Source organism: Orycteropus afer, unplaced genomic scaffold, assembly GCF_000298275.1.
Source record: "Orycteropus afer afer isolate SDZICR_OR568_19922 unplaced genomic scaffold, OryAfe1.0 scaffold00313, whole genome shotgun sequence".
NCBI lineage: Eukaryota > Metazoa > Chordata > Mammalia > Tubulidentata > Orycteropodidae > Orycteropus > Orycteropus afer.
In genome coordinates, this window is record NW_006921900.1 from 372,890 (window position 1) to 388,851 (window position 15,962).

The 15,962-nt window shown below is 45.7% G+C and overlaps 1 protein-coding gene across 1 annotated transcript in view; it reads right to left on the reverse strand.

Moving 5' to 3' along the window:
- Positions 1–15,962, reverse strand: part of FAH (fumarylacetoacetate hydrolase) — a 61,789-nt gene that overhangs the window by 30,807 nt on the left and 15,020 nt on the right. The window contains exons 5-11 of the mRNA XM_007951813.2: positions 13,595–13,685; positions 9,616–9,713; positions 9,453–9,505; positions 7,461–7,560; positions 6,340–6,470; positions 3,103–3,178; positions 860–906 (exon numbers count right to left, since the gene is read on the reverse strand). Of these exons, the coding sequence (XP_007950004.1) occupies positions 860–906; positions 3,103–3,178; positions 6,340–6,470; positions 7,461–7,560; positions 9,453–9,505; positions 9,616–9,713; positions 13,595–13,685 (596 nt within the window). The remainder of the gene's footprint in view (positions 1–859; positions 907–3,102; positions 3,179–6,339; positions 6,471–7,460; positions 7,561–9,452; positions 9,506–9,615; positions 9,714–13,594; positions 13,686–15,962) is intronic.

Sequence of the window (15,962 nt, forward strand, 5' to 3'; positions counted from 1 at the left end):
TATGAAGGGATGGACACTGGGAGGAGGTAACTATGGGGAGGAAGTGGGAGGGGAGCTGCTGCATTGTAAATTTTGGTCAGTGACATGAGACAAAGTATATGTGAACTGCTGTATGAAAAGTGAATTTACTCTGTAAATCTTCACCCAAATCCTAATAAAAAAAAAAGAAAGAGTCATAGTCTTGGAAACCACATGAAGGCAGTTCTACTCTGTCCTACAGGGTTGCTATGAGTCGGAACAACTCAAGGGCAGTGGCTTGGTTTTTTTTGTACCAGAGGCTGGCGGGGTGGGGGAGAAACAGGAAGTTAATGCTTAAGGGGTACTGAGTTTCTGTTTAGGGAGATGAAAACATTTGGAAATGAATAGTGGTGATGCAAGTACAACATGGTGAATGTAATTAATGTCTGAATTATATACTCAAAACTGGTTAAAATGACAAATTTTTTGTTATATATATTTTACCATAATAAAAAAAAATTATAAGTCACTCTGATCAATCTAGCCTCTGAATAATTCTAAATTAGGAGGGAGACTAAAGAAAATAAAATGCATGGATTCAGGGGATATTTAAATTACCAACAACAAATGACAAGGTACTTTGCTTCAGTCATCAGAAAAATGCAGTCTATCCAGCCGACAGAAACAGCTATCGTTCCCCAAGAAAATCATGGCCACATCCATGCATCCTCCATCTGGGATTCATTGCCTCTTTTAGAAAGGAACAGGGATGTAGAAGCTCCAAGCCCAGGTGCTGTCCTTTTACTGTAATCTCAAATGGGCACTATTCTCCTGCCACTGCCAGACAGTAAGTGCCTCCTCTTTCCATCACTTCCAAGCCATTTCCAGCTTCAAAGCTTACCTTAAAATTAGACTTGCATATCGTAGCTGCCTGACTCATTCCTTCTCCTGTAGAAAAGAGAAACAACATGGATGAAAAGACTTAACTCTGATTAGGGGTGGGAAGCCTTCTCATGTGAACTGCTCTGTGGTTTGAGCATTCTATTGTCCAACATTAATTCTACTTAGAGTCCAGGAAGCAAGAGTACCAAGGAAGGTTGGCTACTTCAACTAAGCTCATTAAAATATGAGAACTGCAAGGCTTCCACAAAGGTGATCTAGTCCAGGGATGGCTTTTACACACAAACCACCCCCCCAAAAAAAAAAAAAACCAACTCACTGCTGTCTAGTCAGATCCAACTCATAGCGATCCCTCCTTGGGTTTCCAAGGTGGTATCACTACAGAAGTAGACACAAGCTACCATTTTTCTTCCATTTGCATGGAAAAGAGCATTAACTTAATCCACCTGAATCCAGATGTGTAACCTCAGAATTATTCTTAACACAATGCTCCTGGCAGCCACTCATCAACTGGAGGTGGTATGCAAGTTGAAACCTATTTGTTATCTTTGACTGAGGATCATCTTCCATCTCCCCAGGAGCTTTTTAGACAGCTTGGGGCATCTTTACAATGCCAAATTCCTTCTCCAATGACGGAGCTCAACAATAGTTACTGAACACCTACTACATGCCAAGATTGTGAGGATAGCACAGGACCAACCAGGGTTTTGCTCTGTTGTACACTCGGATGCTATGAGTCAGAGCCTACTTGATGGCACCTAACAACAACAACACATGTCAGGTGCCAAGCATGTAGGAGGTACCATTCCAAGGTGGTATCTCTACAAAAGTAGATTGTCCAGTCTTCCTTCCAAGGAGTAGCTGGTGGGTTTGAACCATCAGCCTTCTGGTTAGCAGTCAAATGCTTTAGGCACTATGCCATCAGAGCTCCCTGAACAGTACTAATAGTCAGAAAGGTCTTCCACTGTCAAAATCTGCCTTTCTCCCTGGCCAGACTCCTTCACCAAGACCCCAACTGGGAATGTCCAAACTGAAGACTCCAGGCTGGATAGGGAGAGGGTCTTGGAAACAAACCCTGTATTCAGCCCTCTTTCTCCCAGGTCTTTCTACACCACGGTACATCACACCCTCTGGATAATCTATCTTGTCCCTTCCCGGCAGTGCACACCCCGATGGGTTGGGTTCCAGCAGGCAGAAAGAAATACCCAGGATGAAAATAAGACAGAAATGGACTCCAGGGAGGCAGGTGTGGAGAAGGGGATGTCTAATCTAGAACCTGTAACACTTGGTTTTAGTCCCAGCCTTGCCAATAACCAGCTAAGTGACTGTGGATGAACCCCTTTCCCTTTCTGTGCCTCAGTTTCCTGATCTGAAACATGAAAGCATAGGACCAGCATAGTTTCCCAGAGGGCACTACAGCAGCTAGTAGGCTGCTAATAGCCCTTTCTTTCCTCCAAGGAGCATCCACCATGTGAGAGGTGGCTTGTGCTTCTGGTGGAGGACACATCTGGAACTGGCCTCCAGCCAGGAGCTACTTCTATGAAGGGCCACACCCCTGGAACTGCTCAACCCTCACAACTAACACATGAAGCCAATTGCAAAATAATGATTTTGCTATTTTTAATACATGACCATGAGGGTACAGGCAGGTTTAGTAACCTGCCCAAAGTCCTATATCTGGGAAGGAAAGGGTAGAGCCAGAATTCGAACCCAAGCCCTGGATTGTGTAGTCAGGGCCTTTATCACTACCATTCCACTGGCCTATTCATGCAGCAGGGCTGAGAGGCTCAGGGGACATGGTCCCCTCTGCGAGGGGCCAGGATGTTGCTCTGTGTGACCCCAGAGGACATGGCCAGGCCTCAAGGACAGGTTTCCAAACAGGTACTGGATACAGTGTTCCTCTGGGGATGAGAGCCACTGAGGTGTGTGAGCAGAGGCCAGGGAGGGGATACTGGAGGACAGATACTGGAGGATGGTGGAGGACTAGATTGTACTCAATGCTGCCTGGTCCTGACATTTAGAGCTCAGTGATATGAGGTAAGTGTCCTATGGGCCCAGGTTTGCTCCCATGGAACATGAAGGTGTTTTTTCTCCCTCCCTTTTCCTTTCCAAGAGCCACACATGTCTCCAGGGATGTAGCAGACACTGCCCCCTCTGGTGAAGCTGAGAAGCCATGTGGTCAATGGCATTTGGCACACATACCCCTTGAAGCCCTGGGCACACCCTCCAGCCCCATGACAGTACCTTTCAGGCTGACAGACAGGTTGATGTCAAACGTGTAGGGCTGGTCATGGCAGAGATATGGCAGGGGCTTGGGGTCCTGGAAGGGCAGAACACAGTACAGAGGGTCACTGGTGGGCAGGGTCAGTGGGGCCTTCAGTAGAGGGGCTCACCAGGCACACAGAATGTGGATACCAGCACAGTGTCCTTGCATGGTGGGGAGCAGGGGTGATGTGTGTGCCAGGCTTCCAGAAAAGAAGCTGAGAGAGGGTCATCAGCAGGTCAAAGGTCATAGGAGTCAAATCAGAGATGCCCCAGAAAGCCAGGGGAGGGGAGAGCCAGGGGAGCCAGGTGGTAGGAAAGCCAAGGGGAGGAATGAGACAAGGCTTGTGTAGGAAAGGCCTCCTGGAAGGCAGAGAGCAGGGGCAGCAAGCAGAGGCAGGTCCATCTCTGGTGCTGGAGTCAAGCTGAAAAGGCTGGGCCAGAAAGTCCATACTTCTACCAAACGCAGTGCTTTCCTAAAGTGTGGTCCCTGAACAAGCAGTAGCACAGGGAATCACTTTTGGTGATTTTAATACTTTTGTGTTTCTTTTTATGATCATTTTAACTCTGATGGTTAGTGATGCTGGGAAGCACATAAGGTTCCTTTTAAAAATACATTATTTAAGTGTTAAAATGAGAGCTGTTTTAAAGAGAAACATTAAATAAGTAATAGTTATTACTTGCCAGAAGTGGCAAGAATGGTGAAGATTGGATACAGTGACCAGTATTTGGGAAAGGCCAGTATAAAGCCAAGGAGCTCTGGTGGCGTAATGCCTAAGGCATTTGACTGCTAAACAGAAGGCTGACAGTTCAAATCCACCAGCCATTCCACAGAAGATCGGGCAATCTACTTCTGTAAAGATTTACTGCCTCGGAAACCCAATGTGGGTTGCTATGAGTCAGAATTGACTTGATGGCAGTGGGTTTGGTTTTTGGTATAAAGACAGAAGGGACCCCAAAATCTCCATCAAGGGTAATGTGATGCGCTGTATGGGTAGACCTGGAGGAAGGGGTGAAGATGGGAGGGGCTGAATCAGGCAGGAAGCATCTACAGGGATCCAGGCAATCTGGGGTGAGAACCAGATTACTAGCAATCAAGGAAGGTGTGAGTACAGTGTGCTAAGACAGAGAAAGAGAAACTAACTCTTGGTAACTAAAAATGATGGGAAGGAAGAGGTTAGGGCAGGAGCCATCAAGGAGGGACCAACGAGACTGGAATGGTAGCCCTGCAGGAACCTCATGAGGAGATGGCTTGCAGAAAAAGATTCCATGTTTGACCACATAATGTGGATGAACTTGGAGGACATTATGTGGAGTGAAATAAGTCAATCACAGAAGGACAAATATTATATGAGTCCATTACTGTAAAAAGTCAAGGAAAGGTTTATATATAGAAGGAAACATTCTTTGTTGATTACCAGGGATGGGAGCAGAGAGGAGGGAAAATTCCTACACAGGTTAAAAAAATAGACAGATAGAATACGACTACGAGACCAGAACTAGATGATGTCTGGCTTCCACTGTCAACCACTCAGAGGGAGATCTATGTAGGAGATCCCAGATAGGATGGGAGAACAATGTGGAACAAAACTCAAAATCATAAAAAAAAAAGAGGGGACCAGGTTTTCTGGTCTGATAGAGCCTGATGGACCCACTGAGACTATGGCCCCTAGCTGCACTTCAGGTCTGGAATTGAACCCACTCCTGTGGCTTCCAGCCAAACAAAAGACAGGCATATGAACTGAACATTTACATTAGGTAGATACACTCCTTGGAGAGATCAATCATGGGAGAATAGAAGGACTTAGTATGCACAAAGAGACAGCTTGGGAGGCAGGAGTGCATGGAGGGAAGGACACAGGGAAAAGGTAACTATGGGGAGGAAGTGGGAAGAGAGCTGTTGCATTGTGGGGAAACTGCAGTCAATGTCATGAGACTGTCATGTCATGTCAATGTCATGAGTGTATGTAAACTCCTGTATGGAAAGTGAATTTGCTCTGTAAACTTTCACCCAAATCACAATAAAACTTTAAAAAAAAAAAAAGAGAGATAGATTTAGACAGAGATATGGAGATAGAGAGATACAGATATATAGATAGAAACCAAAGACTATTAGTGGCTATCAGAAGGTAGGAGGGAGAGGAAAAGGGGAAGCTTTTGTTTGTGGGGCATTGAATTTATGCTAATGATGGTGGAATATTTTGGCAAAGATAGCCATAATGGTGGTACTACATGAAAAATGTCATCAATGCCCCAGAGCTATAAATGTGGAATTTGTTATGCTGGTGAATGTCTTGGTGTGTATGTTTTCACCATAATAAAAGTAAAAAAAAAAAAAAAAAAAGACTCCACATTTGTTTCAGCACAGCAAACATGAGAGACTCCAGGGCCCAGAGATGCAGAGGAATGTAGACTTTACATCAGCTGGGCGCTGATGAGATGGGGGTGACAGTCAATGAAGGCTATGGAAGGAACAGGGCAGATGCTGAAAGTATGGCCTGGGATGCCCTCAACTTAGAAATGGAGTTGGAGGGGTGCGGGGTGCTTCCAAGGGCTCTCAGAGATATGGGAGATCCACAACAAGTCACATGCCAGATGCCAAGGAGGGACAGTGCCTAGGAAGTGACGGGCTGCAAGGAGGTCCATGCTAAAGGGGGTTACAGGCCATGCCATTGGCGACAGGAGGTCCTAGGTGAATTTGACTGCTAACGTGGTGGCTTTGACTGACTGCAGCTAGAAATTAACTGGCTGAGAGAGAAGAGAGACAGTGAAACGCAGCTTGAACAGTGAGGCTGGGCACAGGAGGCTGCAGGAACCTGGACCCCCTTGCTGCTGAGCTCCACGTCTCATTCTATGAGTCAGGCTCCAGGGGGCGCCATTCACACAGAACACAATTTGATGGTGACCAGATCATCCAATGTTGTGGTACTGGCAGGAAGCTCTTCTCCTGCCAACTTACCAGATTCCCCTGGACTCAGAAAACTCCAAAGGTTACAAAATTCTGTGTTTTCTCCAAGGACTGTGCAGGGGGCAGGGAGAGCTTATGGGTGCCTGGAGGTCATGGCAACCAGGCTCCAGGGGGCATTTGATGGTGGCCATGACATGGGCACAGAGCTTCCCTACAGGTCTGTATTCCCAATGCATCTGTGCAGCAGGCAAGCAGCCCCAGGGTGGTAGGGCCTGGGTTTAGGGGTGGTGTCCTACAGAAGGTGTGCTTACCTGTACTGGGTTGGGCACAGCAAAGGGCATAAGAGCGTCCATGGGCACCACCCATGGAGAGATGGTGGTTCCAAAACTCTTCCCGAGGAATGGCCCAAGAGGGACATATTCCCACTTCTGAATGTCTCGAGCTGCAGGAGAAGGGCAGATTCCAGGCTTGTCCCATGGCTTCCTCTTCCCCTCGACCAAGGAGCAGACCCAATAGAGCCCTCCACACATAGGCTGCCCCTGGACTATAGGCAATAGCATTGATGCCAAGGACAGTGATCCTTTGAGGTCACTGTGCCAGGTTACAGCAAAGACAAGGATGACCCAGGACTGTCAGGTGATCCCCCATGAAGGTACTGGAAGCTCGTTCTCAAACGAACAAACAGACAGACATTTCCTGGGACTCATGGAGTCGGCTCTCATTACAGCATGGCATAGTGGCTGAGAATACAGGCCCAGAAGCTTGGCTATTTAGCTTCAAATCTTAGCTCAGCAACTCAAATCTTTCTGTGCCTCAGTTCCTCACTGTAAAAAGGGAATAAAAATGTCACCAGTATCCCATAGGGATTCAATGAGATAGTCCATGTGAGATGCTTAGCACAGGATTAGTATATAATAACCAAAAAAAAACCATTGCCAACGAGTCAATTCAAACTGACAGTGACCCTGTAGGACAGAAGAGAATGCCCTCCTAGGGTTTTCAAGGCTGTAATCTTCACAGAAGCAGACTGTCTCATCTTTCTCCTGTGGAGCGGCTGGTGGGTTCGAACCTCCAACCTTTTGGTTAGCAGCCAAGTATTTAACTTCTGTGCAACTAACGCTCCTTAGTATATAATAAGTGCTCAATAAATATTAGCTATGTAGTCAGCTGTGTCACTGTTATGAGAAAACTGTTCCTCAGAGAGGTTAAGTAACAGGCCCATGATGTCAGAGCTGGGATTTCTATTCAATATCCAAGCCTATACTCTCAGCCACTGTTCCACCTGCCTCTTTTGACCAACACCAGATACAGGAAACCATTCATGGTTTCTGGGAAGCAGTGTCCCAAATACCCAGCCTCAACCTGGTCCCCAGCCAGAGAGCAGAGCATATACAGGTAACTCAACCTCAGGACTCCCAGCACCCATCATTACCACTCCAGTCGTTCATGAGGACCATTCCAAAAATGTGCTCATGGGCCTTGGAAATAGGGATCGGCTCGCCGAGTTTGTTCCCAGGGCCTACAAAGAAAGCCTGTCATGGAGGAAGCTGATTAGAATCTGGCTGGTCTGCAGCCCCGACCACTCATCTCCTGGAGAACAAACCTCTGGCACTTTTAAACCACAGCCAGGGCTAGGCCTGCCACACAGGGCCAGGCCTGCCACACAGGGCCAGGCAGGACTACAAACCCATTGCATTTCTAAGTCCTGAACTGCACATGAATGCTCACATGGTCACCCTGGGAAATGGTCTGCAGTGCCCACTCGAGGCCCCTCCTCCCATGCCTCTGAATTCCACGGGCAGCTTCCCGGACCATTCTGTTCTTTTCCCCTTCACCCCACATGCGCTCTGTATTTTAAGATTTGACAGCTACATACAGTTCTGAAAAATGAAAATGCCAGGGTTTGTCTTCATGTCATGGACCATCAAAAAGCGGCCTCCTGAATGCAGCAGATAGCCTGAAGGGGGCACACCCTGCACCTCCTGACTTCCAACCCTACACCCTAACCCTTTACCCCATTTTCTCTAAAGAGTCAACATAATGCCCATGAACCAACAGAATATGCAGAAATCAGTGGGGGAGGAAATTAGGAAAGGGACAAAACTGCCAAAAGCACACAAGCCCAGCCATGCTATTTGCAAAACCTGAGTCAGTTTTATTTGCTCTGTGACAGTGTTTAAACAGTGCACATTCTTCATAAAGATTAAAACAAAAACACCCAAGGGCACTGTGGCAGGGCAATCTTACCACCATCAAGTCCAGATCCTCTGTACTCCCTGCCCCCCGCTGTTCTTCACACTCTGACTTGCTGCATTGTCTCCACTCACACCCCCCCTCCATGCTTGGCCCCCAACAGGGACCAGCACAAGATAAGCATCTGCCTGCAGAGCCCTGGCCTTCTCTAGCACCTGGCTTTGAGTGTCTCAGTAGGACACAATCTCTGCTTCTCAGGTGGTGCCAGTGCTAAAGAGGCAGGAGCCAGAGGGCTGGCTGGGAAGGACCTGCTACCCTACTGGGGCCGACTTGACAGCGTCCACCCACTTCTCTCTCAACTCTGGAAAGAACCCAAAAATAACCCAAGGCAGGGCTGGACAGATGGAACTCCAGCAAAGCAGACTGGGTCTCCAGCAAGGTTCCTACTTAACCCTGGATTCCTAGTACCACAGCCATACTTAGTGGGTTGCCCCATAGCCATTTTTCCTATACCTGCAGTGAGAAGACACTCTCAGCTTCCTAAAGCTATGCTAACTTCCTAAAACTATGCTATGTGCTAGCTATGGAATGGGAAAGTCCCCCATGTCTGTCTGCCTGCTTGCATTTCGCCAGGGCCTGGCTCTGCCATCAGTCATCCCTGACAGCCTGGCAGCACCCTGGAGACACTGTCCACATTCCCCCGAGTCCTCTCTCCTCCAATTCAGCTCTTCTTTCCCCTCACTCTCTTGGTCCCCTCACTTTGGAGACTACCCAAATTTCAGTGTCCTTAAAAATGTATAGCCATGCAGCATGGGTATCCTTGGGTCCTTAGGGTAATGGAACTGTTCTGATGGAACCAACCAGATCCATGTCAATATCCTGGTGGTGATACTGTACTATGGTTATGCAAGACGTTATCACCGGGGGAGACTGCGTGAAGGGCATTTGGGATCTCTCTGTACTATTTCTTCCAACTGCATGTGAGTTTACAACTATCTCAATATTTAAAAATAGTGAAGTCCTGGAATGGCTGCAGGTCTGAGGCTCTGTGTGCTCAGATATAAGGCAATAGGGCCTGATCATCACTATGGCCAGGAGGGGACACCCAGAGCCAATATTAAATTGCTGAGGATGGGGGAACAGGTCATTGTTCAAAGCAACCATCCCAGAGAGCTCCACTACCATCACTTTTATAGAGAGCACGTCGATAAAATACTGAAGCACAGCTTACCATTTCCAACTCCATGTCTAAGAGCTTGCAGGCACCATATACAGGAGGCTTAGCTGGAATGATACCAGAAAAAGAGGCTGTTAAGAATGTCAGGCTATGGAGCCCACTGTGTAGACACGGAGAGCCAGGCACCCAGTGGCACCTGGATCTTGGGGCCACTTACAGTCATCAGGGCTCATCTGTCCCATGGGCCTTCGGATCGGGGTGCCAGATATCACGATGGAGGAGGCACGACCGTGATAGCCCACGGGTAAATGCAACCTGATAAAGGAAAGAAGGCAGGGTGTCAATGCTGTCACAGGCTACAAAGTAAACTTTAAAAATTAAAAACATGAAGAGTCAACTCATAGACATGGTTCAAAAACCAAAAGGTACCTAAGAGTAAACTGGGGGAGTAAATATTTAAGACTTTCTCCCACCCTCGTCTCCAGCACCAACATAGTGATGATGCCACTCCATGAAGAGCAAATAACACTCACAGTTAGCACAGCACTTAGTATGCACCAGGCACCACACAAGGTGCTTTTCACATTGCTTTTCTTTACAAAAGCCCTGCTCTGCAGGTCACATTAGCTATCATTACGCAAAACCGGCTGAAAGCTTATGTGGCTTGGCTGAGTCACACGACTGTGAAGTGGTGGAGTTGGGATTGAAATCCAGGCCATCTGATAGCAAAATTCTCCCGCTTCCACAGTAGCCCACTCCCTACCTAACACAAAGGGAGCCTGGAAAGAAACTGTAAAGCTCAAAGCAGAAGAGTCATCCCAGAGCAGCTGGAACACTGTGAAGAACTGTTTATCAGACAGAAATGTGGAAGAGGAAATGAAAAAGGAAAGCCAATACAGTTTGCACTTCCAAATGTCAAAACTCATTATAATGGTATTTAAAATAGTATGGTACTGATGAAAAGAGATAAACGGAACAATCTGAGGTATCAGGGGTCAGAAAGCTGGCTGGGAAGCCATGTGTGAAAACTCAGCACACAATGAAAATTGGTGAATGTTGTTTAGACAATGGGATACGTTCAAAACTGCAGTGGGTTCAATAAAAACCAGTTGCCACTGAGCTGATTCTAACTTATGGTGACCCCATGTGTGTCAGAGTAGAACTGTTTCATAGGGTTTTCAATGGCTGATTTTTTTGGAAGTAGATCACCCTTTCTTCTAAGGTTCCTCTGAGTGGACTCAAACTTCCAACCATTCAGTTAGCAATCAAGTGCACACTAACCACTGGTACCACCCAGGAGTGGATTCAATAGTGACTCCAAAAAGATGTGGCCACATCCTAACCCCTGGAGAATATAAATGTGACTTTATTTAGGAAAAGGGTCTTTGCACATATCATTAAGGATATCAAGATGAGAGCATCCTGTATTGTCCAAGTGGGCCCCAAATCCAAGGACAAATGTCCTTACAAGGGACAGAAGAGGAACAGACATAGACAAGAGAAGGTCATGTGGTCACAAGCCAAAAAGTACCTGAAACCATCAGAAGCTGGAAGAAGCAAGGAGTGCAGTGTCCCATAGAGCCTTCAGAGGGAGTGTGGCTCTGCTGTCACCTTGATTTCAAACTTGGTGTCTCTAGAACTGTGACCAGTTTGTGGTCATTTGTTACAGCAGGCCCAGGAAGCTAATACTGATTCATACCTCACATGATACATAAAAGGAAATTCCAGATGGATTAAAGATGTAAATGTACAAAGCAAAGCTACAACTAAAATATGAAAAAAATAGGCACAATATTTTCAAATTTTGGGGGTGGAGAAAGTCTTTCTAAACATGACACAAAAGTAAATGCCCTAAAGAAAATGATGAACATGCTTGGTTAGATAAAAACGTAAAATGTCTGCATCAAGAAAGATAGCAGATGGAGTAAAAAGACAATACACTGAGAGAAAATAAATGCAATACATTTAATAAATGCAACACAGTTAATTTCTATTATAGAAAAACACTCTTTCAAATTAATAAGAGAGAACTAAATAGAAAAACTGGCAGAGGGAATCCAAGAATGAGAGAATATGTAAGAAACCAATAGGAACAGGATGGTAGGAGACAGGAGTGGGAGAGTCTTATTTTCCCAAACCAAAAAAAAACCAAACTCACTGCCATCCAGTCGGTCCTGACTCATTGAGACCCCTCTTTGGGTTTTCAAGGTAGTAACTCTACAGAACCAGATTGCCCAGTCTTCCTTCTGAGGAGTAGCTGGTGGGTTTGAACTGCCAGCCTTCTGGTTAGCAGTCAAATGCCTTAGGTACTACACCAACAAAGCTCCCAGTTTACCCTTCATCAGAACCAACCAAACTCACTGCCATCAAGTTGATTCCAGCTCACAGTGACCCCCATTGGGTTTCCAAGGCTGTAAATCTTTCCAGAAGCAGACTGCCTCATCTTTCTTCTGCAGAGCAGCTGGTGGGTTTCTATCACTGACCTCTGGTTAGTAGCCAAATGCCTTAAGCACTACTCCACCAGAGCTCCTATTTACCCTTAAAGACCTTTTTAATTTCAAACCATGTGCATGTACAGACAGATGCCTTTTCATTGCTTTCAATTTCTTAAATGTTTGAAACTTTATTTTGCAATATTTATAAGAAAGATACCATAACACAAATTATGTGCTACCAATAAACTTAAGAAATAAAATATTGCAAACCCAGTTAAATGTCTTCTTTATATCCCTTCTTGATCTTTCCCTCTTCTTACCTCCCTTTCAGCCCCCTCCCCAAAGAGAGAACCACCACTGAAATTTGGTGTCCCTCATTCCCCTTATTTTTTTATAATTTACTACTGTATTACACAGTATTTTTTATTATTATTACATAAATGGTATTTTATTGCATATTTTTCTTGCATGGTTGTTGTTGTTTGCTGTCGACTCAATTCCAACTTATGGCAACCCTATAGGACAGAGAAGAACGGCCCCAGTCAAGGGTTTCCAAGGCTGAAATCCTGAAAGGAACAGATTGCCAGGTATTCTCTCCTGAGAAGCCACTGGTAGGTTCAAATCACCGACCTTTCTGTTAGCAGCCAAGGCCTTAACCATTGTCACACCAGAGCTTCCTTTTCTTGCATTTACTGATTCAAAAAAATATTTTGTAGAAGACTGAGATAAACTCAGGTTTACTCAAAAGAAGAGATGTTAATGATACTGACTCAATGGCAGCTAGTACACACACATACAGATAGATACACACATATATACAGATAGACACACACATATAGATGGATACATACACATATGTCTATGTGTATATATATACACACACACATATATATACATGTATTGTATATATATGTGTGTGTGTGTGTGTGTATACATACATATACACAGATATAGATATGGATATATACACACACACACACATATATATACATGTATATATAAACCAAAACCAAACTCACTGCCATCAAGTCGGATCCGACTCATAGTGACCCCTCCTTGGGTTTCTGAGGCAATATCACTATGGAAGTAGATTGTCCACCCTTCCTTCTGAGGAGTGGCTGATGAGTTTGAACTGCCAGCCTTCTGGTTAGCACTCAAATAGCCTCCTTCAGATGAGTTATTGTGTTATAGTGGATAAGGCACTTGGCTGCTAACCACAAGGTTGGGAGTTCAAACCCACTAGCCTCTCTGTGTAAGGAAGATGGGGTGATCTACTTCCATAAAGATTTACAGCCTCGGAAACCCAATGGTGGTCACTATGAGTTGGAATTAACTTGATGGCAGTGAGTTTGTTTTTTCTTTTTTTTGGTGGACTCATCTGAGGATTCTCATTCACCAGAAAATTCTAAGCACAGAGAATGCTGGGCTTTAATACTGATAAAAAAAACAATATGCAGCTCACAAATGGAAGAATCTATAAAGATCTTAGTGACTCAGAGGGATTTATTTCCAATCCCTATTCTCTAGATGAAGTAGCTGTAGCTCAGAGAAGTTAAGCAATTTGCCCACAATCCCTCAGCAGGCCTTGGGTTGAGCTGAGACCAGAAACTGAGATCACCTTCCATTTCGTTTCCAGAGGCTGTGACAGTATCACAATTACTGCTTTTCCTCCCCAGTTTACTTTTGCCCAAGTAGATAAACAAGCTGCTAGAAATGGAAAGGCAGACTTTGAACATATTCAAGCTCCTGACTGATACAAACCAGTTTGGCATCAAGGCATTCTCCTTGCCCCTGAACATGATGCCAACATTTGTAGCATGCTGCCGAGAAGAGTAGAAATCCGTGTAGTCTCCTGCAAAGAAGGACATGAAAGAGGCCATCAGTGATGTTGACCCTCAGGAAGGAGCGTGGAACAGTTCCAAGGACCAGGGCAAGAGATATGAGAAGGGGAAAGCAAGAGCACAACTTCCTTGGGGGTCCTTGCTCAGGGCTCTGGGAGCACGATGGGCAAGGCCATGGGCATGCACACAACAACACTGGCGTCATTCCAAAGCTGCCCTTTGGCAACTCTTCCTACAGTGACAGCACCCAATGCAACACAAAAGAACTTTGCTGAAGATTCACTTTCAAAATCCCAAGTGAGAAACCAAGAAGAAATAAGGAACCAACACTCTTTTTTTTTTTATTGTGATTTGAGAGAAGATTTACAGAGCAAATTCACTTTCCATAAAGCAGTTCACATATACTTTGTCTCATGTCATTGACCACAGTTTACCACAATGCAACAGCTCCCCTCCCACTTCCTCCCCATAGTTACCTCTTCCCAGTGTCCATCCCTCCATACACTCCTGCCCCCTGAGCTGTCTCCCTGTGCATAAGCAGCCCTTCTTTCTCCCATGATTGTTCTCTCCAAGGAGTGTATCTACTTGAGGTAAATGTTCAACTCATATGCCTGTATTTTGTTTGGCTGGAAACCACAGGTGTGGGTTCAATTCCAGACCTGAAGGACAGCTGGGGGCCATAGTCTAAGGGTTCCACCAGGCTCTATCGGACCAGCAAACCTGGTCCCCACCTTTTTTTTTTTTTTTCTTCCAAATGATTTTGAGTTTTATTCCCATTGTTCTCCCTCTCTATCAAGGGTCTCCTACATAGTTCCCCTTCCAAGTGGATGACAGTGGTAGCCAGGCACCATCTAGGAACCAACACTTTCTGAAGCATGCAGTGGAGTTTGAATAAGAAATGGAGGACACCACTCTCATGATGGGCTTCTGGCTTCTCCACATAAACCTGCTTGCCATTTGCTGGGTCCCACAGGTCTTCCTTGCCAGGCCTTTGCCTAAGTTGTACTAGCCACATGGACTAATATCTCCCTTGTTTCTGTGTGTCCACATCCTGTCAACTCTTTGAGGCCACCTTCCTTCCTGAAACCATCCCCACTCTCTCTATGAAACCTTCATCTGAAAACCTGTTATGTGTTGACCTGTGTCCCCTCAAAAGAAGTTGTTGTTGTTGTTATTTGCCATAGAGTCGGCCCCGACTCCTAGCGACCCCTCCTTGGGTTTCCAAGGCAGTTATCACTATGGAAGTAGGATTGCCCAACCTTGCTTCCGAGGAGTGGCTGGTGGGTTTGAACCGCCAGCCTCCTGGTTAGCAGTCAAGTGCCTTAGGCACTATGCTACCAGAGCTCCCTCAAAAGAAGTAGTGAGATCTTAATCCCTATTCCATTGGAAAAAGGGTTCTCTTGTTATGTTGATGAGCCCGTATCATTGTAGAGTATGTCCTAAACCTAATCACTTCTGAGTTATAAGGAGCAGTATAGACAGAGACAACCCCCCACACACAAAAACAAACCTACTACCATTCCAACTCATAATGACCTCCATTGGGTTTCTGAGGCAGCAAATCTTTACGGAAGTAGATTGTCCCACCTTCCCCTCATGGAGCAGCTGGTGGATTTGAACTGCCCCCTTCTGGTTAGCAGTTAAATGGCTTAGGCACTGTACCACCACAGCTCCTTATAGACAGAGATAAGGAAGCACATATGGGGGAAAGCCAGATGCCATGTAAAGATCTCTAATGAACCAAAGAATGCTGGGAGACAAGGGTCTTCCCCAGAGCTGGCAGAGAGAGGCTCTTCCTCCATAGCCAATGCCCTGAATTCAGACCTCTAGCATCCTGAACTATGAGACAACCAACTTCTGTTCTTTAAAGCCCTCGACCTGGAACCTAAACATCCTTCTTGGGAAATGTTTCACTGTACACTGGTGGAAAAGGTGTGTGAGGGCATAACTCTCTTTCCTTGCTATTCTGTAGCCTAGCCCAGGCCTCATGCTGTTTGACTCTTCCTCAGGGCCAAGAACAAGGTTTTGCAATTCACCAGTGCCCAATAGTGCTGGTTGATTATGACACGTGTGGGTGGTTTGCAGTTAGACATTCAGCTGCTAACCAGAAGGTCAGTGGTTCAAACCTACCAGCTGCTCTGTGGGAGGAAGATTAGGCAATCTACTTCCATAAAGATTTATAGCCTTGGTGAACTATTAGGTATGTCTATGAAGCAGGGAGTGTATACCCAGGACCATGTATATATAGGGTTGGCAGACAATGGTCCTATAAGTGTATTTGTATGATC